At 38.1% G+C, this 26,058-nt stretch overlaps 1 protein-coding gene across 4 annotated transcripts in view; it reads right to left on the reverse strand.

Annotated features, from left to right (window-relative positions):
- Nucleotides 1-23,313, reverse strand: part of ELP2 (elongator acetyltransferase complex subunit 2) — a 35,963-nt gene extending 12,650 nt beyond the window's left edge. For 2 of the 4 annotated variants that reach the window (XM_079300326.1, XM_079300323.1), the window contains exons 1-12: nucleotides 23,139-23,313; nucleotides 22,967-23,045; nucleotides 21,196-21,281; nucleotides 19,287-19,437; nucleotides 17,979-18,056; nucleotides 14,381-14,445; nucleotides 8,417-8,483; nucleotides 7,466-7,600; nucleotides 6,502-6,597; nucleotides 4,702-4,802; nucleotides 2,629-2,760; nucleotides 2,008-2,157 (exon numbers count right to left, since the gene is read on the reverse strand). In XM_079300326.1, coding sequence (XP_079156452.1) covers nucleotides 2,008-2,157; nucleotides 2,629-2,760; nucleotides 4,702-4,802; nucleotides 6,502-6,597; nucleotides 7,466-7,600; nucleotides 8,417-8,483; nucleotides 14,381-14,445; nucleotides 17,979-18,056; nucleotides 19,287-19,437; nucleotides 21,196-21,281; nucleotides 22,967-23,045; nucleotides 23,139-23,270 — 1,272 coding nt within the window. In that variant the 5' untranslated portion in view covers nucleotides 23,271-23,313. Of the gene's footprint in view, nucleotides 1-2,007; nucleotides 2,158-2,628; nucleotides 2,761-4,691; nucleotides 4,803-6,501; nucleotides 6,598-7,465; nucleotides 7,601-8,416; nucleotides 8,484-14,380; nucleotides 14,446-17,978; nucleotides 18,057-19,286; nucleotides 19,438-21,195; nucleotides 21,282-22,966; nucleotides 23,046-23,138 lie in introns of all 4 variants that reach the window. The other 2 variants (XM_079300325.1, XM_079300324.1) reach the window with 2 other exon arrangements.
- Between the last annotated feature and the right edge of the window lie 2,745 nt (nucleotides 23,314-26,058).

Genomic DNA, 26,058 nt, shown 5'->3' on the forward strand with positions numbered 1-26,058 from the left:
GCCTAAGCAGAAAGAGGTTTGTATCCTACTATTTTCAAGACTGTAGGTCTGAAAGAAAGGTAGTGATAATTATCTTGTTTCCTTCATCTATCCTTCACAAAGAACAGCAGCATTGCTGTCAGCAGGCTACAGCTTCCTACTTGCCTCTTTTCTTTAAATACTTGATTTAAGTGAGACCATTTAATAGAAGCTTCGCAAAAAACTGACAAACCATAATAGATTCTTGCAAAAAAAATATGGAAAATCTGGATATCTGTAGAATTATTCCTACTTTCCTGAAATACTATATCCACTCTTCAAGTATTAATCCAAGTAAACAAGAATTAACAGACAACCAAAACAGAGAGACAAGCTAGTTTTACAGTCATACTGAACAAAGAATATTATCAAAAAAGGTATTATTTTAATTACTTTTCTAAAAAACTGACTTACTCTACACATGAGAAAAATTACTCTCAAAAAAAAAAAAAAAAAAAACACATTTATTTTCTAGCAAATGCACTTTCATGAAGAGATTTTTTTTCCTAAGTGTCATTTGCTACTTCACCTGGATGGTACTTCAGTTGGAAAAATTCAGTGTGCACTTTTGAACTAGAAGAGCAAGAATTAATTGAAATAACTACTTCAGTACTCCAATGCCTGTAGCCAAGACTAGATATCATATGAATATAGGCAAAGGCATTATATTGACTGTAGACTGCACATATCACACTAAAAATTCAATTGAGTTTTGAATGTTGAAGTTTCTGATAGGACCTGAAAGGGAATTCGAGACATCCTACAAAACCTCCTGATTTTACAAGGGCTTGATTATTTTTCAGAGAGGAAAAAAGCATTCATTCTTTAAAAAAAAATCAAATAGTGCAACAAACTCTTCTTATCTGAAGACAGGATTACAATTACAATTTAGCAAGCAGCATACATAATAAAGAATGGTACTTCAGTAGGTCACTGAGAAAGTGATATTGACAATTCTTGAATGCTGCCAACTTACATCACATGCTAGCCCTGAACTTTCTTTCAATATATTTAATGCACCCTCATGAGTGGAGATCAGGTTAAAAATCAGGGAAGGAAACTGGAAATGTCCTTCCTACAACACAAGGCAAAGTATAGCTCTCGAACAAGGGTTGTCACCACTCCTGTGTGGCCTGGAAGAAGAAAATCAAAGAACTGATGCCAAATTCACTCTCACAAACATTATACCTCTTGTGCTGCTCTACATTACAGAAGCTTTGAAAAGACAGCTATAATAGCCTCCCCCAATTAATGGCACAGAGCCTTACACGACTATAGCCAGTCTAGTTTCTGCCAGTTTCCTGAATGGAATATTGGTAGTGTTCTGTCAGAAAAGCTTGTATTTGTAGAGGAGGAAAATGCATGAGAAACAAGAAACAGGAACTTATGCATTCCTAAACAGACTTTCCCCCAACTCAATGCAGGAGGAGTGAGCAAGCAGTTGTGTGGTTCTTAGTTGCTGGCTGGGGATTAGAACAGGACAGGTATCAGCTGCACCCATGTAGTTCAGATAATCATTCTAGTAAAACAGAGTCATTACCAAATTAATGTAAAAAAATACAGTGAGAACTTTATTTAGATTATGTTAGTGTAAAAAAGCACAACCAAATTTGCGTTTCTTTACTGTCAGCCGCAGCAGTGTAGCCAATTGTTAAAACACTGCAATAGGTGGTTATTAGTATCAGTCATGTATTCCTCCTTCTGAATTACTGCAGAGCATGTTTCTCAAGACTGCAAGAACACTAACTGAAGGTAATCTAGACATGGACTCAGGACTGAACTGCAATCATACTGTCTGATTGCAAAAACTCTGCCACTAGTATTTTTAAAGTGAAAACAGCACACTCTCGATTACCAAACCAAGCAGTTTTAAACAGATCATCACTTGGGGAACTTTTAAGGCTTGAGTTATATTTAGACAAACTCATTCCAAACACAAGACTGACGAAATCCCCTTAACCACACTCACAAAGTCTTTGAAGATCATACCTCTGTCTCTTCCTTCCTTTTCCATGGAGCAAAGAGCCTTGTAGTTTGATCAGAGCTCACACTGATGATAAACTCTCCTTCTGGATCCCACTTTACATCCTCTACACTGTTAAAATGTCCTGAAATCACAACTTCTGGAGTCCATTCTTTCTATTAAAAGAGTTCCACAAAGAAGTAAGGAATTTTTCATTTGACTGATTGGCACATTCTAAGCAAAATAAAAGTATCAATGTGCTTAAGAAAATAAGAAAAACACAGCAAATTATTAGAAGTCAAGAGAAGCTGAAGAGACAAATAGTCTTGTATTGCTCCCATCTGAAAGAAACTTGTGTTTCTTCAGCTGTGCACAAAGCACAACCACAAAGGAGTTCAGCCTGTTCAACTGACTTCATGATCTCCACAGTAAGAAACAGGATTTAGAGCCTAGAGGATTTCAACCTCCTTTCTATGCAGGAGTGAGACTCCTATGGAATATTATACTCAGAAAAAGTCTATTTCAATCACTAATTTTAAATTATACTGTTACACTTTTCTATTAATAACAGAAATTTACCTCAAATAACTTAAAAGTACAGTTCTTTAAAGTAATACTACTAACAAAAAAAAAAAAAAACAACATACCTTATTAACTGTAGCCTGTTTCCAAAGGTGTAGTGCTCCATGAAAAGCATGAGCAATGATCATCGAACCATCTGGACTAAACTGGCAGTCAAAAAATCCAAGAGTATTGCCACCCACTTCACCTACACGTACCTAAATTAATGAACAGAAGTGAAACATCCATGAAAATGGCCTTCCACTGCTACAAAATCATTCCTACTTCATGAGATGAAAACTACCTACAGACAAGAGTTCAAATTACATACAAACACATTTGAAGAGTATTTTAATTGCAAAGTTAAGAGTGAAATGTCATGGGAATTAAACCTGCATGCCAACTGAATAGAGCCTCTCTTCACAGACATTTCAAGATAGGATCCCCCGATGGAAAGAAATCACTACATTAGATAGATGCAAATCCAAATGTTCAGTGTTTCAGTCCAGCTTGTTGGATGCAACAGCTCTTTATCATCTGTTGCCTGGCTACTGCTCTGTTGCACAATACAGAAAAATGATCCAAACAAACAGCAGTTCCCAAGTATAAGTAGGGAAAAGAATAATTTCCAAGATTCTCTAGCATATTTTCATTTCCCCGTTTCCCCATGAACATCTGCAATTTGATCCACACTCCTCCTATGGCATATGCTGGCCTCTGTTTGGTGCTTCTCTTACGACTTCTCATGTATGTGCATATGCATACACACAGGGCTGACAGTTGCTCTAGTGCCCTTCCATTTTTTAAATTTTATTAAAAGATAAGTAGTTACATTTCCAAGTTTTATTCAAGACTTAAGACAATTTATTTCAAGCTTTCAACTCCTCCATTCTTATATAGCCTCTGTTAAGATCAAAATGAAATGAACCAATGTCCTATTTTAAATGGCACTGCACTAGAAGTTCCATTTTATTAGCACTCATTTAAAAAAAAAATACCACTCATATTGGAGTGACTTTGATATGCCATGCTAGAGGCAGAATTCTAGTTTCACCTCCGAGCAGGGGAATGAATTTCATCATGCTATCATGAACAAGATGTCTTTAGAAAGAGAGAAACTGGGATGTTCCCCTTGTGCCCTTCCTCCCTGCAGGCTTCCAGCTCAGATTTCCCTCTCTTGAGGCAAAATGGGTTTTTGCAGTTAAAATGTCTGATCTGAACTTGAAGCTGCACATTTGTTGTCAAACCAATACAAAGGGAATGTAAAATTAAAGAACCACAGCTTGCAACAAGCTTTACTGCACTATCCGTTTTCAGAAGCTTGTGAATTTAGCCACAACTACGTGTTACACCTAGGGACATCAAATGGCATCTCTATGCGATTGGTCTTTTATGACTAATTTCTACTTCAAGCACAAAGGCATCAGAACTTTTCAATGTAACAGAGGAAAAATTAAATAACCTACTGTAACTCTCACTTTTTCACCCAAGGGATGATTGGAACTTTCTTCGTGACAGGAAATATCACAAACAATGGCTGGCATAACACAAACAGCTTCAACTGAACTACTGCAATTTGGAAAAGCAGGTCAGTTGAAAAGACATCAATCAAAGCACTAGAGAAGTTTGGTTGTGTTACTTGTTTATTTAGGATGATCCACATCAGAAGAGCTTTTAGAATACTACATGAGTGACACATGAGTATTCAGCTCAAATGGAAGAAAAACCCAATGACACAGCCAATGATCAAGTTACTGTGAGTAACACCAGGCTTGTGAATTGCATGTCAGCTCCTCTGCAGTAACTGCTCAGGTCACATTCCCACAAGCATGAACTGCAAATAGTTCAAGAGGGTTTTTTCCACCTCTTACCATTACTATGCAGCCCCTGCCTTGTACACTATGAATGACAGCTGAGCACAAACACCCCTTATAAACTCCTAATAGAGTAGTAAGAGCACAGAAAAGCAATAAAAATCATATTGTATCCCTTTTTTGAAATACAGTTTTACTCACAACAGAGCATAGGAATGAGTATTTTTGCAAGAAAACACTTCACCTTTCTCTGACAGAATTTTAGAGTTTTTGATCCCTAAAATACCCACATGATGGAAACACAATCTGAATACAGTATATACTGTGAGAAAGACTAACACTTGCCTGTTCTAGCCAGACTCCAGATTCTTTATCAGGTTCCCAGATGATCACAGTTTTGTCCATTGATGCAGATAATATCCTCATTGGTTGTTGCATGCTGCCATCTACAGTACAAGGAAAATCATTATCCTACAGCCTAAGAGCACACTTTCTAAAGAAATTAGGTGATACTGAAATACATGTAAAAAACTGTTCAGCATCAGAGACATGCAATGCAGTTCTTATATGCCAAATTCACAGGCATTCTTGCCAGGCATTCTTTAGGAGATACTGTATTCTCAGCCATAATCACCCAAAAAGAGTAAAATACATGAGAACAACCATATTCTACAGTTTTCTCACTCTGAACTTCTATTGAATTAAATATAATTTGGAAGAAAAGCTAGAGTTTCACAAAGAGAATGCACAGCAGTTCTCAGTTCTATTCCTTAAGTATGTTCTTACTGAGAGATTTTTAGTTTAAAATCATTGTCCTGTATTCGCTGTTAGGGGGTTTTTCCCCAAATTGTTAGGTTTGCTACTGACTTCAGTAGACTCTAGCAAACCTGTAGTACACACAGTAATTCAGGACTGCTCCCCAAAACACAGTGAAACACTCCAGAAAAAAGCCCAACACAGAATTGTAAAGAGGGAGCTGGTTCATCTGCAGTTGTGAAACCTGTAGGAAAACCACTGAGGAACTTTTCTTGCTAATGGAGATATTGGCAGGCATCTCATGAGGTGATATGTTAACAACAGACTTCCCACCTTACCTTCTGCACTGAGAATAAGTCTCTCAGTTCAGTTTTTCTCTAATGAAAATTTGTTTTGGGAACCCAACACTGGGTGGGTCACAACACAAGCAGCTTCACATATGCAGAAGCACCTGGAAAACTTCATGGTCTAACAGGACAGTTTTCAGACTGCAGTGCAAGGCTGACAGGCCTACATTGCACCTAAACCTTGTTCTAAATCTTTTACTGGTGTCTGATTTAGAAAAAAAAAAGAGAAAAGTTTAAGGACCAGATAACTAACCCAATATTTTTAGAGCAAGTCCTGTGTCTTTCACTACATGTATTTTGACATTCTAATGGCACTGTAATTGAACTGCTGTTCAAGTGCTGTACAGACACCAGCAAAGCTGTCCTTTGTACCACTGAAGTCGCCTGTCATCAGAAACTCTAAAATACATCAGAAAAAAAGACACCTTTGCCAGTACAAACATTCAAGGGTTCTGATTGTGCAATGTTAAATAAAGAATCTCCTTCCCTTATATGCCAGGTAAACACATAACAGCAAAACAGTACTGCAAACAAGGCTGTCAGAATTTAAGGATTTCAAAAAAAAGATAAATACTCAGGCAAAATACAAAATTTAACTATAAATAACTGTTCCAGTGGGAGTCTGCACTAATGCCTTAAAGTTACATGCTCAAGAAAACTGATACTCCAGGAATCCACACTATTAAAACAAAAGGAGAGCTCTTGAGGTAATGGTTACCTTCTGAAGAACAGACATTTCAAATACATGTAACCTACACGTAATCAAGGTTAGAGCTATTAATTCATACTGATTAACTAATTTGTACACCATAACCAACAAATCAAATACAATAAAGTTTTTACAGCTCTGTTATTTAATTTCATTCCTTAAAGAAAAGGTGAGTACAAGGCAACCTCTGCTTACTCATACAACATTATTTGCAGAATTTAAAGACTGCCGTTGTCTACAGGAAGATGTGAATATGCAAACAGAATACAAAGACATGTGACTGTACTTTATGTATATGACAATTAACATTGCTGGTGTTTGGTATCTTTTTACCTTTGGATAATGAAGGTTGCCAGTGAACTGCATACACCCAGTTTTCATGACCAGCCAACACAGACTCCAAAGAAACTGCATATGATGTGTCAGCATCTACCAGAAATCAGAGAACAGTATGTTTTTTTTTTCTAAAAGCCAAGACTAGGTAATTTCTGATATCTTTAGTGAAAGTAATCAAATGCTTTCAACATCTGCCAATATCTCAAACTTCCTGACACAGAAGAGCTCCTTGAAATCCTACTTTGGCACAAGCCTTGAATACCGGATTGATGGTCACAGGTTAGTGTATTGCCTTAGAGGGGTCTCTCAAAATTCCTGGAGAACTCTCAGGCAGTATTGAAATAAATGCTCCAAATTGGCACTATGCATACTCTTAGCATATTTCAATCTCCAAATGACTGAAAACACAAACATTAAGATATTTCAAACAATGAATCAGGATTTGCAGGAAGCATCATGAGCACTTTTTACACAGATCATCACATACTTCATTATATTAACTAGGTTGCCAAACAATGTACCCTACAACGTCAGCAATGCAAGCATCTGATGTTACCATGCTTAAAGACCTTGTTAAATGACCACAAAGTAAGCCTGCACATACTTATCTTTTCTTTCTGGTACGTTATCTTTAAGTAACAGCAGCATCTCTTAATTCACTGAATTCAAAGAAAATGAAAGGTAAGCTACTAAACGGGAGAACCACACAACAGCCTCCCTCCCACAGATAAGTAAGTGTTTTACATATTGTATTTGGAACATGCATAACAGTAACAACTCATGTTGGTATTAAGCTCTCTCACTGCTTAACCATTTCTTGTAATACATTATTAACTTTTGGCTTTAAAACAGTTAATTCTGCCTTCTTAACAGCTAAAAACAATGCAGTCAACACAGAACAAACCAAACTAAGATACACAAGTGAAAAGTTGTGCCAGAGAATCTCACAGCCGTTACCTACCTTTAACAGTAAAAATATTCTCTTTCAGTTTTATGGAATCATCTTCAGTTTCTGGAAGTTGCTTTAATTTTGCGCATACTTTCCAAATTCTGATCAAACAGTCCTGAGCACAGCTTGCTAAGAAGAGGTCTTCACCTATTTGTTTTCAGAAAGAGAAAAAAAAAATAAAAAAAAGAGCCACATCTTCATTGCAACCACTGTCATTACTAACCTACCATCTTTTCATACATGCACCTAACAGCATTATCCAAATTTTTCCTATTGTACACGGTATCATAAAAACATCCAGTTTTACTTGAACAACAACAACTTTCCCATTCAAATTCTCTACTATTTTATAACACACTATGAACATGTCCCTGCTTATAGATGTGGAAGATATGGTAAGCACTCTACATGTGATACTTTCCTGCTATTTATGCCCTTTGCTTTTGGAATTCTATCAGTCTCAATACCTGCCAAAATCCTCTTTCCTTTCTTCAGGCTTGTAGCATCCTCCAATTCCATTTTTTTGGTGCCATTGCAATAACTATTGATTAATGTCTGCGAAGATTCTTCTCTTAATTCCCCAATTAAAAAAATAAAAAGGGCAATGGAGGAAACAGGAAAATATAAACATACTATTTCCCCCTACTCTCCCCACTTTGAAAAAGCAGCCAACTCTTCCTCACTCAGATATAGACAGTTGTATATTGAAAAGGACAAGTTGCTAAAACCTCAATTTGTTTGCATTTAAGTCAGACAAACAAACTTGAAAGCCAGAAAAATATTTTTAAAAGGAAACAAAGTTTCATCTTGATTTTTAATATTAACTACCACCACCTCAGGAAAACAAATATCACAACCACAAGACCTTAGGTGCTCTTGTGCATCAAGGTCATCTGTTGGAGGGGTAAAACACTAGCAATGCCATTAAACCACTATTTCACTTTATTCATCTTTCATACTGACCACAGACTGCCCACTCAACGCCTCTTATCCAATCTTCATGGCCAGGGAGTACTAACGTTTTCTGAAACTGAATAAAAACTCCTGTTACATCATAGAAATGCACCCAATTGCCATGCACATATCAGCAATAAGCCTTAGTTTTTCAAGTTTATTATATTTATAGTTTTGATTATTTGAAACAGGGGGAAAAAATAAGCCACTGCTAAGGATTGTAATTTACACACAGATTTGAAATAAGCCTTTTTGGTTTTGCCACCATTGGATATGCACACATAACTTTACAACATTTCCCATATATAAAGCAGGAAAGGATGTGAATTTAAGGTGCACAGCTTCAGGAGGCCACAGTGTCTCTATGATACATTTGACATTTTTTTAAGTTTATCAGGCTTACAGTGATGCACAAAAAATAACATAATGCAGGTGTGATGTGACAAGTAATTTCTTGCATTTGTGTAAAGTGGATGCAACTGCAGATGATGAAGAAAATGAATACAAGTGAAATCAAGTATAAAAAGAAGAGTAAATGCTTTGAAATTATTTCAAGAATAAATTTGCAATATAAGATGATCAATAAGAATCAGTTACGGTGCTGGAAATATTCTCTGTGTTTTTTAAGTTTATTAAGAAAATTTCTAAGGAAGGTGTACATCAAGAACTGCTTATAGAAAACTACATGAACACAGGTTCAGGAACACCAGAATGCAAACCCAGTCTGGATTCTCTTTTAAGAACTTTCACTAGTAATTTATTTTCATTTATTACATATGTAGTATTACCATTTTATTTTGATTCATGCATTGAATCAAACTATTTACTATCACTATTTACTCCTTACATAGCATTTAAGCCATTTCTGCTTTTCTTTGCCCAGAAACAGACCTACTTCCATGACATTTTTTTATTCCAAGTTGAAGTAAAATGTCTGAAGTAACTGTTACAGTTAAAACTGGTGTAGTTTAATATGAATAACACATTATTTCTGGCATTATATTCTACTAAATCCCTTACCTAGGCCTACTTAGAGCTATGACTAAATGTCAGCCTCTGCTACCAGCACAAGTCTGCAACAGAGGTCTCTCCTCCAATCTGTGACAGGGAAAAAAAGAAACAAATAAAAGGAAAAATTTGCATGTGTATGAAAAAAAATCCATACTCAGAAATTGGTGTCCCTCTTTTTGATCCAACACTTCTGATATTCTCCAAAACCACATTCCCATCAAACAATGCTACTCTGCCTCTCCTCATCACACATCTTCAGTCAAATATAAAATGGTTTCATTTGAAAAGGTCATTGAATATCATGTAGATACACCCTTTCCAGCCATAAGCAGGGACACTTTCAACTAGATCAGGCTGGTCAAAGCCTCATCCAACCTGGCCTCAAGCTGCTCCAGGAATGAGGCATCCACAACTTCTCTGGGCAACTTGTTCCAGTGCCTCACCACCCTCACAGTAAAGGAGGAAGTAAAGAATTTGTTCCTAATATCTACACTAAGCCTACCCTAGCCATTGCCCCTTCTCCTGTAACTATGTGCCCATGTAAAATGTTCCTAAAATTACAGAACCATCTATATATGAGATAGATAACCAGAACAGGATATATGATGAGACCAAGCTGATCAGATACTTGCAAATCAGAAAGTTTAGGTCTTAAAAATGTCTTCTCACAGCCACCTAACCCTCATTTGGCTGGTCACTTCTGTAACTACTGGCACCTTCCAGATGGGGCATTCCAAATAGATGTTTAAGTTAAACACCCAACACATTATATGTAAAGGCAGGAAGAAACAGTCCAGGAAGTGAGATGAAAGATTTTTCTGAAGATTACATGGTTTTGGTAATACATAAAAAAAATGTTTAGCAATTGATATTTCAGATAATAGATAAAACACATTTATTTATTCATTTATATAATCTTTGACAAAATGCATGATATGTTATATCCATCACGGTTAGTTGGTAAGTTTATTTCTAACTGAAAGACTGGTTGAGGCTGAACTGTTGCTAACACCCTTCTCTTTTATGGTTCCTATAATGCTAAACAGTGTGTGTATCACCTGAAACTTGACTCTAATATTAATCTAAACACACATCTAATCACTTTCCCTTTTCAAGGTGTTGTTTTGTGGATTTTTTTTAAATTATCCTCCTCATCTTACATCAAAGATATCCATTAAGAAAAGCAGCCATTTGCTTTCCCTTAGAGCAAAACTAATTACTTTGAGATTATTAATACCATCCCAGATTTCTAAATCATTTCCCAAACACATTGCTAGGCAGTACTTAGCTTTAAGTCAAGCATACAGTTCTTGCATGCTGCAGAACAAGCATGCTTAACCAGCCAGCTAGAAGTCTGTACTAATTTTTATATGCTTACATTGAACAGTCCCATTGAACTATTCACATGATTTAAGGCAGATACTGCTGAATTTAATTATCTCATATTCACTCATGGCAGTAATACCAGCACCAGATGGTGTATGAAGCATTACTGCTGAGGAGAGATACCCCCAAATCTCTGTAAATGCATCCAGTCCCTTAAATGAGAAACTCGTGCTGCTGTCTTTCCCATCCCTGCAACATCATCCTGCACTCTGCACCCATCTGAGCAGTGCCAGGAGAGCACAAGGGCTATTACCATACACTGAAGGATGATGCCATGAAGCTGAGGAACACATTCTTAGTCATGTAATTTAGTTTTAGGTGGTCTGTGAGGAACAAGAAGTTGGACCCAATAATCGTTATGGGTCTCCTCAAGCTTGAGATATTCTAAGATTCTATGATTGTCAATTTTCAAGATATTTTTTCCCATAAAAATAAAAACTGTCGACTGAAACTGAGCAAGGAGTAGTGTATGATGTTATGCTAGGATTTTAGTATTGTTTTTGCCCTTTTCTTTGAAGTTTTGTCTTTTGGCATCCTATATCCAGTTTTTTCAGATGCATTCAGTTCTAAAATTGAACCAGTATAAAAGGATTGTGTAGATGCACATGGTCATTATTTTTAGGTGATTCAGTCAAAGTTTCTATTATTGTCTAGGTTGCATATACACCAGTGTTTTGAGGTGTCATTCTTCTCTTTTTTACAGACTTTGTTTTTAGAGTCTCAAATTTCTTCTTTGTTTCAGTTTGCACTTCATCTTCACTGGATACTTAAGAAGTTCCAATACCAACAGTTTAAAAAAACCTCCTGGTCTGACTCTACTTCTCAGGCTTTCCCATGCCCCTTACCTAATCTCTGAATATTCTTGCCTAGCAGCAATCTGGCCTCTTTCCTTTTAAACAAAGGATAAAGTTGTTCTGTAGGTAGCACAACTAATGAAGCTGTGGACGTGCCCAGCACACTCTGTACAACCAATCCTGCCCACACTTTGGGTACATCTCTTTCAGGACCAGGCTAATAGCATTTTTTCTCCAGCAGACACTAGATGTGATATTCCCTCCTCTATGCAGCTGTTAATTTTAACAGATCAGAAAGAGCTTGAATTATTTTTGATTTATCCCTGTATTCCACTTCTCAACTATGCCAAACTACTTGGCAGGAACTCAAAACACGCAGTGCACCATCGTCTCAGAAAAATGAAGTTCAAATAGAAATTTTCTGGTAAAAAACACTAGTTTAATCTGCTGGATGACTAACTTGCCTTCCACAGGCCACATCTGTAGATGTTGTATCTCAAGCAGCAAGATATAGTATGGTTTCTGAAAGATTTTTTCCCTGGATACTTTTATAAATCAATACCCTCTTCCAGCAAGTCAGAAAAGCCAAGAGTTCATTCTCTGTACTGTTTAACACAGTAAGGGATCTATGGGTAGGGAGCATCAAAAGATGTAAAGCATGCCCACTCAGTTTTAAAAACCAAGCAGTTTTTAATGAATAAGTACATTTTGACTGGAAAATTAAGGAGTTTACCAAAAGGTAGCCTGAATTAGTTAGCTAAGTAAAGATGCCTCATCCTCCCTCAGAGTCTAACAGTGCCCTTTAAATTTCATAAGAATGCCCTGTTATGAATGCATGTTCTACCTCTGGATTCATACTCACATTCATAACCTTTTTGAGGATATTAACTGAAGGAAGTGCTTTACAAGAGTCACTGAATTAACTGGACAGAGCTACAGGCCCTTACCAGCAAGGGAATGCCACAGCGAAAAAGATTCTAATCACTCTCCTATGCCAAGATTCAGTAAAAAAATGACAAGGCTATAGTAACACTTTCTTCAAATACCTTTAATAGTACTAAGAAGCCATAAAAAAAGGTGTCAGTACATCTGAGAAAACCTGATGAATGAGATTTAGCAGCTAGGCAGGAATTCATGTCAGAAGGCTTGCAAGGATGTCTTAATTCTGTTAATAGCTGTAAAGCACAACACAAGCCTGCACAGTACACTTAGCTAAAAGAGATAAAAAGTTAAGATAGACACCAACAAGAAGACACTAACAAGAAGTCCCACTTCATTTAAAAGATATTCTGAACAACAACTCTGCCACAACAGCTGGTGAAAATACTTTCTGAAATTGAAATTGTGAAAAATAACACATGCAAACCAAAATTGCTCATCCCTTGTATAAATAAAGTTTCCTACCTCCAAAAAAAGACAGCACAAACTTGCTTATAAAGTTTGAGAGAACCTGTTTATTCAAGTTAACTTCCTTTACCCTTCACAGACTGACTGCCTTTTAAAATGGCAGACTATTGTTATACTGGAAAGTTTGGCCAACAATGGGCAAAATAAGTTATGTATATCTGAAAATTTTTGGCAGTCAAACTGTATATAATTTGTTAACATGAATCATACAAGAAAACAAGTTTCAAACTCTGAATGAGAAAAACCAACTGCACAGTCCCTGACATAAAAGTCTCTTTAACACATTGAGAATCAGGAGTGGCACTCTGCCATTACTAATTTCCAGAGAATTCATTAAAATGACCAGTCACAAGCTACACAGGAAAAAATAAAAAAATCAAAAATCAAAAATCTAACCAAGCACCCTTCTGTTCTACTGAGTGGTCAAGAAATCATTAAACATAGAAAAAGAGGATGAAGTACTTATTAGTACTTTTACTTGACAACAACAGCAACCAAAAAAATCTTATTACTGTACATGGCAACACAAACTGGCAAAATTACCTATAAAGTAGCTTTTGTCTCTCATTAAAAAAAAAAAAAAAAAAGAGATTAAGTGTTTCTATGCCAGTTTCAAAAGGGGGTTTTAAATGGTAGCTTCACTGGTGCATGGGGAGAGCATTTGTGGTTTGAAGGGTTTTTTTTAAGAGAGTGAGAAAAAGAAAGAAGTGATGCTGAGTTCTGTTTTGGAAAACAGTCACTCAACACATGCTTTAGAATCTAACAAAACTTCTGAACAGATGCAAGAGAGGACATAATGTTTTTCTAATGCTCAAAAGGAATATTTATCTGTATGAAAAACTAAAAACTGTCAGCTTCCAAATAACACATGAAAAATGTGCTTTTATAAGTGGATACTCCTAAAAATACTTTTTCTTTATGTTCAAAAGCAGTCAAGCATAAAGGGCCTACTTGGCAACAAACATAAAATTCTTTGGATAGAAGTAATAACAGTTCCATTATAATAATTTATAGAATGAAAGTAACAATTTCCATATTAACAACTCGATGCCTGGATACTTAATAAAGAAGGACAGTCGCAGCTATTTCGTATCAGTGGGAATAGAAACAGGCTATCTTGACACAGGGGGGGAAAAAAAAAAAATCAAGAAAAACTAGAACTTTCATGCACTAAATTCAACTTCAATATTCTGTATGTGCACTTCATCACTACCTAGAAAAATTGATTAACTATTTGGAAAAGAGTTGTTGTATGTGATGGCTACGTAGAGACAGAAAGGACTTGGTGAAGAACTTGAAAAAAATCAACAGCACATTTGAAAAGAAGCAGAAGAACTCAGTAATGCTCTGAACAAGAGACAAAAATTGTAATTACCTGACCATTCTGCTGTATAAACAAACTTATTTTGCAGTCATCACCACCACAAGCCAGTACTGGTACTAGAAAGGAAAAGAAGGTCTTCAATTTTATAAGTTCTAATATTCTAGGATATGAAAAAATATAAATAATGCAAAAATCAATATAGAAATATATCAAAATATAACAATACTAAGGCTAGTGTGATACTACTTTTTAAATGTTTTCTACCTTAGCTGCCTAATAAATTAGTATCTTAAGAACAAAGGACTCAAGAGTTATTTCAACATGCAAATAACATCCATAAATATCTAACATGCTAAAAGGAGTAGTTTGCCTCAAGCTCATCTGTAGGAAGTTCAAGTATCAAGAGTTTCTAGCTAATTGTATTGATATCAACAAGCATTTGCTCTAAATACAGAAAGAAAGAACAGAACAAAATGACTCAGAACTAAAGCAATTCAAGTTCCTAAATCAATTAAGATAAGTTTAGATGTAGTTAACATAATTATTACACAGCAAATGAAAAGTCCAAAAATGGAAGACAGATGACCACTATCTGTACTCAAGAACATGAAAGCAATGAAACATTTTTCACTCAAGACTACTCAAGTCTTGAACAGTAGTTCACTTGCACTGGCTAACCTAGAAAGTGCACAGACCCTATAAGTCTACTGAATCAAACCAGAGAAAGTTATGTCTGAGGTTAAAAAAAGAGAAGTTAGGCAGTGTATTAGCTCCTCTGTCCAACAGAAGATGAGGAAAAATAGTTAAAGCTTACTCCACTCTTCTTTTTTTACATCATAAGGAGGAAGTGTTACTACTCAGGACTGAAACAGTAAAAGCAAATCAATTTAGTATAAAACTGTGAAAGAATAAGTTATATGTTAAGGGTTAGATATTTGCATTTCTCAAGTCTGGGTAGAAAATGAAAGATACTAAATTTAACTAAAATCAACTACTTTTAACAAAAAGCCTTCGTGACATCCCTTCATACAGATAATTTTATCTTTATTATGGATAGTAAAAAAAAAAAAAATCAACTTGGATATTCATAATATGTTTATCCTCTATTCTAATTTCTTCTTTCTACTTGTACCCAATCTGTGCCTAAATACCCACTGTTCCTCTTGCACTTCTCAGCCACATTCCACATTCTTATAGTTCCATCCCTTGCCTCTTCTCTTCAACCTCTAAGTCGCATTTCACCTCTATCTCCTCCTCTCTTTAATAGGCCTAAAAAAACCTGCTTTGGATTAAAGGTGATTAGCTGCTTTGAATGAAGACCTAGTCATCAGGTTCACAGGAATTGGGCAGGAGTGACATTTTCTTCAAAATACAATATTATGGATGTTCTTGAAGACAGTATCATCCTTTCCTGAGAAACACATTTTATGGGCCATTACTGTGTTTACATATTTACTCAATGGAATGAAACTTTAGCTAAGAACATCTAAGAGAACTATGATTTAGTTGCTATTGCAGACAAATGCAAATACTTTCACTCAAAAAATTCTATCAAGAAAAACATATCTGGCAAAAATGGACAAGTATACAGTTTTCCAGTGCTTTGGGGTATTAGAATTTGGATCTGATTAAGATAAAAGTCCTGCAGAGGAAATAAGTAAATTGGATAAGTAGAGCTTTTCCAAGTTCACTTGCTCTTTTTTTTTTTCACCAGTTGTAATTCAATTCAGAGGAGACAATTATTTGCTGTCAGAGGCCAAGCTGCATCATTAGCAATTATCCAGGTGGTAGGAAGAATCAGATTATATGACAAATGGCTGATCAAGATCTGTAAAATAGTAAATCCTATTGCCAGCATTTTAGAAGCAGAGTTTGTGCAAACACTGCAAAGCAAAAAGCAAGCAAGCAACCAAACCTGCACAAAGCTCTTCTTCAAGGCTAAAGAGCAAATGTACAGAAACTCCTTAACAAAGAGGCTGCCAGAGAAGTGTTTAAGCTGCATTCCAGCTGCAAATGACTGGTCAGGTTTTTATGAGCAGTCTATCAGTTTTTCCTGTTCGACTTCTTGACAAAAGTGACCCAATTTTTTTTTAAATAATTTATTTTCAAGGACAGTTAAATCCTAGGCATCAGGAACATCCTCTGAAAGTTAAACCTTGCATTGCACATGAATCCATTTTCAATGCAAGCCTCAAATTTCTTTTCTTAGTGAAATTAGAGGTTACTGTGAATGCTTCAGGAAATGTAGTTTACAATTTTAAGAAAAGTAATTCTGTATTTAGTTCCTGACTTAAGAAATGCAGATTGTTCTCAAGAGAAAAACTTCTTTGAATCTCTGTGCAGCTGACAACTTAACCTTCATAAAGATTTCTGAGTAACTCCTAAATTTATCATGGATCATTTTTCCCTGAAGATCATTAAAATTCCAAATTGCCATTAGAGATTAATGTTTCTGACAAATGATCAGCAGAGATATTTTTAATAATATATTTTAAGCTACTTTATTTAGTCTTCGGAATTAACATACTCAACTATATGGACTACTATGCTAGGCTTAGGGAGAAAATAGTGGCAAAGCTTTATTAAAAACCCTTTAAAGATTTCTACAGGAAACATTTCTACAGGCACCTCACTTCTAAAGAATATTCACACTTGCAGTAATGATTTTAATTTATCCTCAAGCCTTTTAACTTCACCTTAACAAGCACATGTTAGTGTATTTACATGAAAAGAGAGAGAGAGAGGTGTAAATGTTCTTTACTGACACAGATGCTGCTTTTGGTATCAGACAGGCTCTGGAAACAGACACTGGCATTTCCAAATGGGACAATACATCCTGATAGAGCTTTCATAGCTCCCTGAATTAAAAATATAATAAAGTATGCTTGTAGACATATAATCAAAACAACACATCAGTGTGGAACGCATGCAGCAAAGAGTTGAAAATTCCAGATACAGTAAGAAAATTTAGCATTTTTTCAGATGGAAGCTGGGCAGGCCTCCATCCAGGTGAAAGACTAATGATACTTAAACACAAACTTAATTCATCACATGTATCTGGCTTGAGGATATATCTGTTTTATAAAAAAAAAAAAAGCTTCTACCTATTTGCACAAAAAGAATGTGTCTGTAGCAGCTTACAAAGCCTAACCTTTCTGTTAACAGAAAGCCACATAAACCATACTGAACAGTCAGGTTAAAGTAGTTCAGCATTTCAATTTTTTCACATTTGAGACTGAGTAGGTGATAAACACTGCTTGGGAACCTATGGTTTTTGATGCAGGCCTTCAGATTTTCTCTGAATCTTACAACAAGAACAAACATGCAGCAGTACCACAAGGAGTAGGTGGAAATAACAGCATTATCCTATCCCATTCATTTACAGCACTGCTACCTCATTTAAAGCTCAAGAGTTCAGCTAGTCAACTCCATCTGAGTGCCATTTTGAAGACACTGTAATCAGTCTGTGTCTTTAATTACTAAGAAGAGTTCAGAGAAAATCTTTAGATACAAGACCCAGCTTAAGCAGATTTCATAGAACACAAAACTGTGGTACACAGGTCTGGAGTCAGTCAACTGAAAACCTGTTTGGGGGATTTCTTAGATTTTTCTTCCTGCATTGATATTCAAGATGTGCAGCTTTACTTACCATCGCTGCCAGGCAAGAAGGATAAGCAGAGATCCATAACAAATCCATTTCCAAACTGCAGAATTTCAATGCATTTAGCTGGAAAACAGGAACAGACAGTGTTGATCTCATTCACTGTAATTATTATAGTTACACTGTCATTTCCTTCTGTAATATATAGTTAAAATTTCCCACCCATTTTTATTTTAAGAAGCTGAAAAAAATCTACAGATTTTCAGAAGCCTAAACAATAATATCTTTTGTGTGGCCATAAAAATTCATCCAATCAGTTGAGTTAGAAGATAACACTGAGTATTAAATCTATACAGCTTCACTGTGGTAACACATTAGAAGGAATAAATATTACAAAATATATCCTGTGGCAACAGCATTCACAACACAGGAAAATCCTGAAAAAAAAAATGGAATCTGATTGCTACAACAGCAGCTAGACAGATGAGCAAAAGCCTGCAAACCACCCTGAGATCCTGGAAATGGTTAAATTAGTAAGCCATCCAGATCAGAACAAATGAGGGTAGCAGAAAAAAAATCTCTACAGCAGAAGAATTAGTCCCTCCCACTGTAACCCACACCAGCATGACAAAATTAAAAAGACAGGACTTCATGAGGTTCTTTGGGAGCACCAAAAATGCCTTCCAGAACATGGGACTGTAGATTGGCAACTCCCACTTCTCTTATGTAGGCAAGGCAATATGAAATCTTCAAACACACCAGGGAAGGAAGAAAATAGCTGAAGAAATGCAACCACTACAACTCAACCAGTAAACAGCACCTTAAATCTCAATCATCTACCCAATTTATTTCTTATTTATTTTAGAATGCTGTTTTCCCGTATGTCCATGCAAAGTCCTAGTTCAACAGAAAGTCAAGATCCCATTATCCCAAACTTCACTGGACTCAAGCCAACAGGAAAAAACAAGTGACTAGTTGAACATCACCTTTCTAATGTCAGCATTAATCATTTTACTACATAATTTTACTTCACACATGCATGCAGCTAGTCTGTCTCCACATTACAGAGCAAAACAATAGTTGAGATTATTTTAAAATATGTATTCAGCTTATGATAAAGTAAATTCAGGCCACACAACCCTGATAAAGTATAAAGATAAATCATTCTGCAGAACAAATCTGACCCAAGGCTTTTAAAGAGTAATACAGTGCTTTGATGTACTAAAGTCTGAAGAGAAATCAATGTTTGATTTCTCTAGTTGCATTAGTAAGATGTTAGTATTTAATACCTAATGAATAAGCATTCACGATTCTTACTTAGCCAGTATGTTATCCCTAACATTAAAAAAATGTTACCTTCTGAACCATGCCGAGACCAGATCCTCACAGTCGAGTCAGAGGCTGCAGAAGCTACTAGCAGATTTAAATCAGGTTCACCTGACTGGTAGACAGCATCCACAGCAAAAACAGCTTCTGTGTGGCCTTTGAGAGGAATGCTTTTCACAACCTGAACATGTGAGAAAATATCACAGTTTTAAATTCTGGTAACTTACATGAGAGAATTTTTAAAGCCATTTTAAGAAAAAAAAAAATACTGAAAATGAGTTCTGTACCTGCAATGGCAGAGTATCTGCCAAGCTGTGCTTAAGCTAGACCATATTCCAGGAAACCCAGAGAAGGGATACAGCAGCAATGAATATTAACTTGGTAAGATTTTGCTCAAAGATGAACAGAATTAAATGCTCCTGTGTACACTACATAAACCTCACCCTTCCTTCAGGGAAGCTGGAAACAGCATAGAAATTAGAAAGAGCAGTTTTCCTTCCTTTTTCTCCTTCTTTTGGCCCTTACCCTGAGGAACATCTCCCAAAAGTTTGGAGAACCTTAGTGAAGGAGAAAGAGCAGAGAACATAATGGAATAAGCAGCAGCTACAGCAGCTGTAGCAGCAATGTTTAGCATGTCCTCACAAACCAAAACAGCTTTTCACCCATTCAAATGCCAACGTGAAAAACAAAAATGCTAAATTTAGACAATGAATACAAGTGATTCAATTTGCAATCTGTTCCCCATTAACACAAAGATCAAAATGAGAAGCTTTTAATTTTGCAACCACAAGGCATCCAGCATTTATCCAAATTTTATCATAGACAAACTTGACATCTCTTTCCAAAATACAGCCTGGTAGGCCCAGTAAGAATTTTTGATTGGTTCAATACACAACTTTGTTTTTAAGAATTTACACTAGTCTAGAACTGCCATTAAAATGTGCACATTTAGCCACATTCTTTAGAAATTTTTGCCATATGGCTGTGTACCACATCAGCAGAAAAGGTTTATTAAAAAGTCTGTAAGTTAACTCAAATAAATGCATGAACAGTTACAATGGATCAGGATCAGAAATAACTTATTTCTGAGAACTTTTCCCCATCAAAGTAGGTGCATTTACCCCTACTATGAATTCTCATGCATTTTAAAATGCCAAGTCTAATAACCTACTTTGAGACAGATGATGAAATGGCTTACCTATACAGACAGTCACAATCCAGGGCCCAATAAGCAAGATTTTAAAAGCTAGATAATAAAGTGTTTTTTTCACCAAAATTCCAGGTCATTCTGAAGGCTCTTTCATACAACACTGAATCTTTTGCCTTACATTCTACAGTAAAAACAATAAATTAGTATGTCTCCTTACTTTTCTCCATTTGTCTGACAAAAACCAATTTTTAAATTTTCATTTTTGTTAAACATCTACTTCAACTTGTATATCATCCTGGTAAGACTATCTACATACAAACCCCACACCGTTGCACAGGTTGACCAGAAATCACTAGAAATGGATATAAGGAAACAAGGAAAAAGGGTACCAAAAATGCCAGCTCAGAATGGGCCTCCTGGTTTAGAAGTTTTAAGGTGATTTAAAGAAAACAGTCATGTGAGACTAGAAAGCTGATGAGTCAAGAACATGGGTCTTTCAGACACCTAAACAAATCCACTCAATGAGTGACAGGTTAGCTAATTTCTTTACCAATGTTGATTTGAAAAAGATGAACCACAGAAAAAACATTTGTAGTAAAACATATTAAGATAGAGTACCAACAATTTCAAGGATATACACACCATGTTCAATTAAGAAAAAACAAAAAACAAACAACCAGTCCAAGTGAAACAAATAGTATGAACCAGGAATACAGACAAAACAGACCATTTGTCATAGGTGAGAAACTAGTATGGAGCAAGATTTGAAAACAGGTTATTCCTGCTTACCTGACTATTCCATGTTATTCTATCTTTCCATTCCCAAAGAATAAGTTGTTTATCAGATCCACCAGAAATTAACTCTGTTTCAGAAGCTAAAAAAAAATATGTCTTGGTTAGTTCAGTGTACACTTAACTTTGTAACAGCAACATAAGCAGTTCTGCTGGTTACTACTCACAAAGTATCACTGGTAACCAACGTTTCCACCAAAATAAAGTATGGTTAATAGGAGTTGCACTGTGCAGAACAGGTTAAGAGCAAAGACATTCCCTAGGAAAACAGAAAGAGAAAATTCACAGGACTATTTAAAGTTCTGTATGAAAGTGCTAAAAATACCTTTCCAAAAGACCCTCAAATCCAACAGTGTAAATTCATCTTTTGGGGTTTTGTTTGGTCTTTTTGGAAGAAAAGAAAATAAGGCAAGAGAAATCTAAACAAACAGAATTCAAAGCTTCACAAGAAAATTTAATTCCCAAGTTCCCCGAAAACAACTTATTTTAATAATTTTTAATAAGAATATGGTTCAGCACAACTTGTTGAAAGGATGGCAGTTTACATCACAATCAAAAAACTCATGTGTGCACCTCAGTATTTCTCAAAAAAAGAAAGTAGCACATTACATTAGCAGTCTAATAAGCAGTTGCATTTCTCTTTTTCAGTGAGTTTCCATAAACATCTAAGGGCAAGAATATATGCCTATAAAAATTCTGCCCTAAGCAATGTTAAATCCTAGAATTACTATTCAGCAAAAGCCTTATAAATGTCTCAAACATTTCTATCTATCTAAAGATTCGTTTTTTTGAGCACACAACCTCTATGCAATTTCAGAGTTTTATAATCAGAGATTGCTAAAAGGCATTGCAAATGAGTTTACAAAGTCAAAACACGCAAAACTCCAAACCTTACTGAAGGGACTGGGAGCAGAACAAGCAGCACAAGCCATCGACCTGTGTGAGCTGCCACAGCCCCAGGCAATCATTCTCCTGGGGTGCCCATGGCTGTGGGGCTGGGAGCAGAGACCCCCTCACCTAGCAGGCAGTTCACCTGGCTTTGGCAGGTCACATTCCTACAGACACACCTATAACGTGGCCACACCTCGACTACTGTGTTCTGAGCCCCGCAACTCAGCAGGGGCGCTAACGTGCTGGAGCAGGTCCAGAGATGGCAATGGAGCTGATAAGGGTCTGGAGCATGCATTTTATGAGGAGTGGCTGAGGGAGCTGGGCGTGTTTAGCCTGGAGAAGAGGCAGCTCAGGGCGGCCCTTATCACTCTCTACAACCACCTGAAAGCAGGGAGGAGCCAGGTGGGGGTCGGTCTACTCCCGCAGACAGCAAGTAACAGCAGAGAGAACACATTCTTAAGCCCCGACAGGGCAAGTTTAGGAGGAACATCAGGGCAAATATCATTACAGCAAGGGTGCTTAGACAGTAGAACAGGCTGCCCAAGAAGGTGGTGGAGTCACTGTCCCTGTAGGTATTTAATGAAAAACGGGACGCGGCACTCAGTGCTATGGTCTAATTGACACAGTGGTGTTGGGTCATAGGCTGAACTCCATTATTTCAGAGATACTTTCCAAACTAACCGATTCTGTGAAAATCCCTGTTGGGAAGCCGGGCCTAAGGCGAAAGGATGCACTGCAAGCGCCGCAGACCCCCAATTCCAGCAGAGTCCAGCGCACCCGCAGCTGCCGAGCCGCCCCCGCCTGCTCTCCCCAGCACGGGGACCCGGCCCCACCGCGCACCGCACCCCAGGGACGCGGCTGCAAGGCCGCTACTCACCGCCGCCCCGCCGGCGCACCCAGCGCACGCAGCTCACCCTGCCGCAGTGCCCGCGGAGCGCGGCGACCGCCCGCCTCACCTGCGGGACAGACGGACAGACAGCACCGAGCGTCAGCGACTGGCCCTGGCCCCGGCCCCGCTCGCGGCCCCGCCCCAGAGCGCATCAGCTCACCGCCGGGTCGTAGAGGATGACGTCGTGGCAGCTGCCGAAGGCGAGGAGGCCGCCGCGGCCCCAGGCCACGGCGCCGCCGCCCACCCGGTTGGCGCAGCAGGCGATGTGACAGAGCGACACGGGCGCCGCCATCTTCCCGCCGCCGCGTGCGCGACCCCGCGCGGCTCCCGTGGCAACGACCCTGAGGGGGCGGGGCCTGAGGGGCGGGGGGCGGGGCCTGAGGGGCGGGCCGCGTGTGGGGATTTCGGCGGGGTTTTGTCTGTCCTGCGCCTTTGGCCGAGAGCTCAAGGGTTTCAAAAGCTTAAAACTTTCCTCTTTGCTGGTATCAGAGATCGTGTCGCTGATACCCATTCCTGGGCTTCTTCCATCGCCTGTGAAGCCACCTCCTGATAAACAATCATGCTCAAATTAAATCTCTGACGTCGGGATGTACTTATTATTACCATCTATGGTGTTCTAAAAAAATGAAAAGTGTGAGACTTTGCAACTGAACAATGGCCAGGCTCTACAGCTTGATCTGAATATGTCTGAATATTTCTGCTTTTCAGAGAACAGAGCAATTAGTGAATTCCATCTGTTACATTTTATTTTTTCATTCTTTGATGTACTTATTACCCTTCCTGCACAAGAAACTGAAATCAAATCAAGAAAAATAGAAAATTACTGCAGTGGTATTCTAGTTTTGCTTGCAAGGCCACTGGCCTTGAGGAGCAGGGTCCCAGTGCGGGTGTTACACTGTATTCATGTGCTCCAGTTGTGTCTGCCGCTTGGCTTCACAGGTTCAAGGATTTTGCTGGTTTCCAGGAGCCACAGGTGGAATCAGCTGCCCCACAGGCTGAGCAGGAGCCTCAGCAGGACCTTCAAGACTGTGCCTCCAAATGCACTGCCCCACACACGCAGAAGGCCGTGGAGCAGAAACCAGGTTGAAATATAAATGGAGAGCTCAGCTATGCAACCATGGAAAGGGAGAGAAACAGAGATGTGCCTCCTGTCCCCAGACCACACCTAGGATATCCTGGAATAACTGAAACTGAACTGAAAAGCTGGGAAGTGTGGGCTGGAGGGAGAAGCTGGCTTCATGGGGCTGTGCAAGAGGTGGGGGCAGGAAGAGAAAGCAGTGAAAAGCAAGGAGGCATCCAGAGGAAACGCTCTGCATAGCACATGGAACATTTTGGGCCCTAAACCTCTCCTGCCCGGCCTTTATCTCCCTGTGTGTTCTTGAATCCTGGCTGTTGGCAGCGCTGTAACCTGACACAAAAACATCGCAGATAGGCACAGTTGTTTTCCAGTGGGTATGAGAGGAAGGAAGCTGTGCCTGATCACACAGAAGATACAGCCAGAAATGTTAGCTGCTAGGGGAACAAATGACTCCTAGCAGAAAAATGCATGGATCCAGTCATCAAAGCATGCCTTGACTGAGGAGTGCTGTCTGGAGCTGCCAAGGATGGCTGCACAGCAGCCAGGTTGCACAGCAACCCCTTCTCAGCAGGCCTTGCCAGGGCTGGAGTCGGGGCTCTGGCAGAAGGAGGTCGGGCACTGCCAAAAGCTGGGTCATGTTATAGGAGCTGCGTCTGTTGCTGTGGGAACAAAGCTGCCTCTGTCTGTGATTGTAGGCATAAGTGTAGGCTTTTCCAAGATGGATTGGGTGAGAGACTCCTCTGTGACACACGAAATTAACTCAACTGATAGATAACCTGCTGCTTTTGCTGTCCTGTGAACAGTTTCACCGGGGTGCTGCTTGCAGTGGAGAAATCAGGGGTTGTACCATGCCTGAGGGTGCAAGGGTATTGTGGCCCTGTGCTGCAGGGTTTTCTGGGGCTGGTCATTGCACAGCCAGTTTGAGGTACCACATTGTGGAGGGCTGCAAGTGCCAACTATTGACAGTGATTGCCACTTTTTCCCAAAAACAGATCTGACACTGTCACCCCTAACACAGTTCAACACTGAGAGAACTGGGATAAATCAACATAGAATATGGATTTAAAAGTGCCATGAGGAATGCTGTAGCAGCACCATGGTGCCATGGCTAAAAATGCACAGGAATCTGGATTTATGTCAGGACAAATCAGCCCAGATCAGCCTAGTTTCCTACTTGTCATAAGTACTCTGTCTGACCAAGGCCTCCTTCACATGAGTCTCTGAGCCTTTGGTCAGACCCAAAACAGTTTTTTTCTGAATTCTAATGTTACGGGATCTTCTCTTGAAAACTGAAATATCTGGAGGATATTGTATGAGAAGTTCAGAATATCTAATTTTTATAGAACCAATATGCCTTTTAGGAACATATACTTTATAAGGAAGTAATAGTGATGGTCAGTGATGTTACAAGGATGGAAAAGGACATACTCTGGACTTGTCACCAGCTGCCAGTCTTCATTCATAGCTAATATCCTCATGGAATTAAAATCTCTTGTAGAGGCCCAAAGAAGTTGGTGCTTCCTTCCCCTTAAAAGTGGACCATCACATCTGTCCTTGTTTTCCTTTATATTCCGTAGTTAAGTTCTATAGAAGAAAGTTCAAAAGTTGTTAAATGAGCAAAGCCAGTACTCAAAGGTTGGGAGCCTTGTTCTTGTAAGCTCTTGTTGAACTGAGCCTATCTTTATGTGTCTTCATTGTATACATGCTTATGAAGTAATCCCTAATGAAATTGCCTCATATACAAGTTACTGTTTGCTATTTTTACTTTAGGTTGTTTGCCTCCAGTAGCAACTTGGATGAGTAGTGCCTAGTGAATGAGACAGCTATTCAGTATTTTAATGTCTCCTCATTAGCTATATCATGGCCCTAGGCTTAATTTGTTGTACCATAGGCTTTTCTGTACAACACAGAATTATTTTTTCCATAGCCATCTTTTTTTTGTTTTGTTTTGGTTTTTTTTTTTGTAGCTTCTACTGCCACAGCACCTGAATGTCTCAGGAAA

Source organism: Erithacus rubecula (assembly GCF_903797595.1).
Source record: "Erithacus rubecula genome assembly, chromosome: 3".
NCBI classification, from domain to species: Eukaryota; Metazoa; Chordata; class Aves; order Passeriformes; family Muscicapidae; genus Erithacus; species Erithacus rubecula.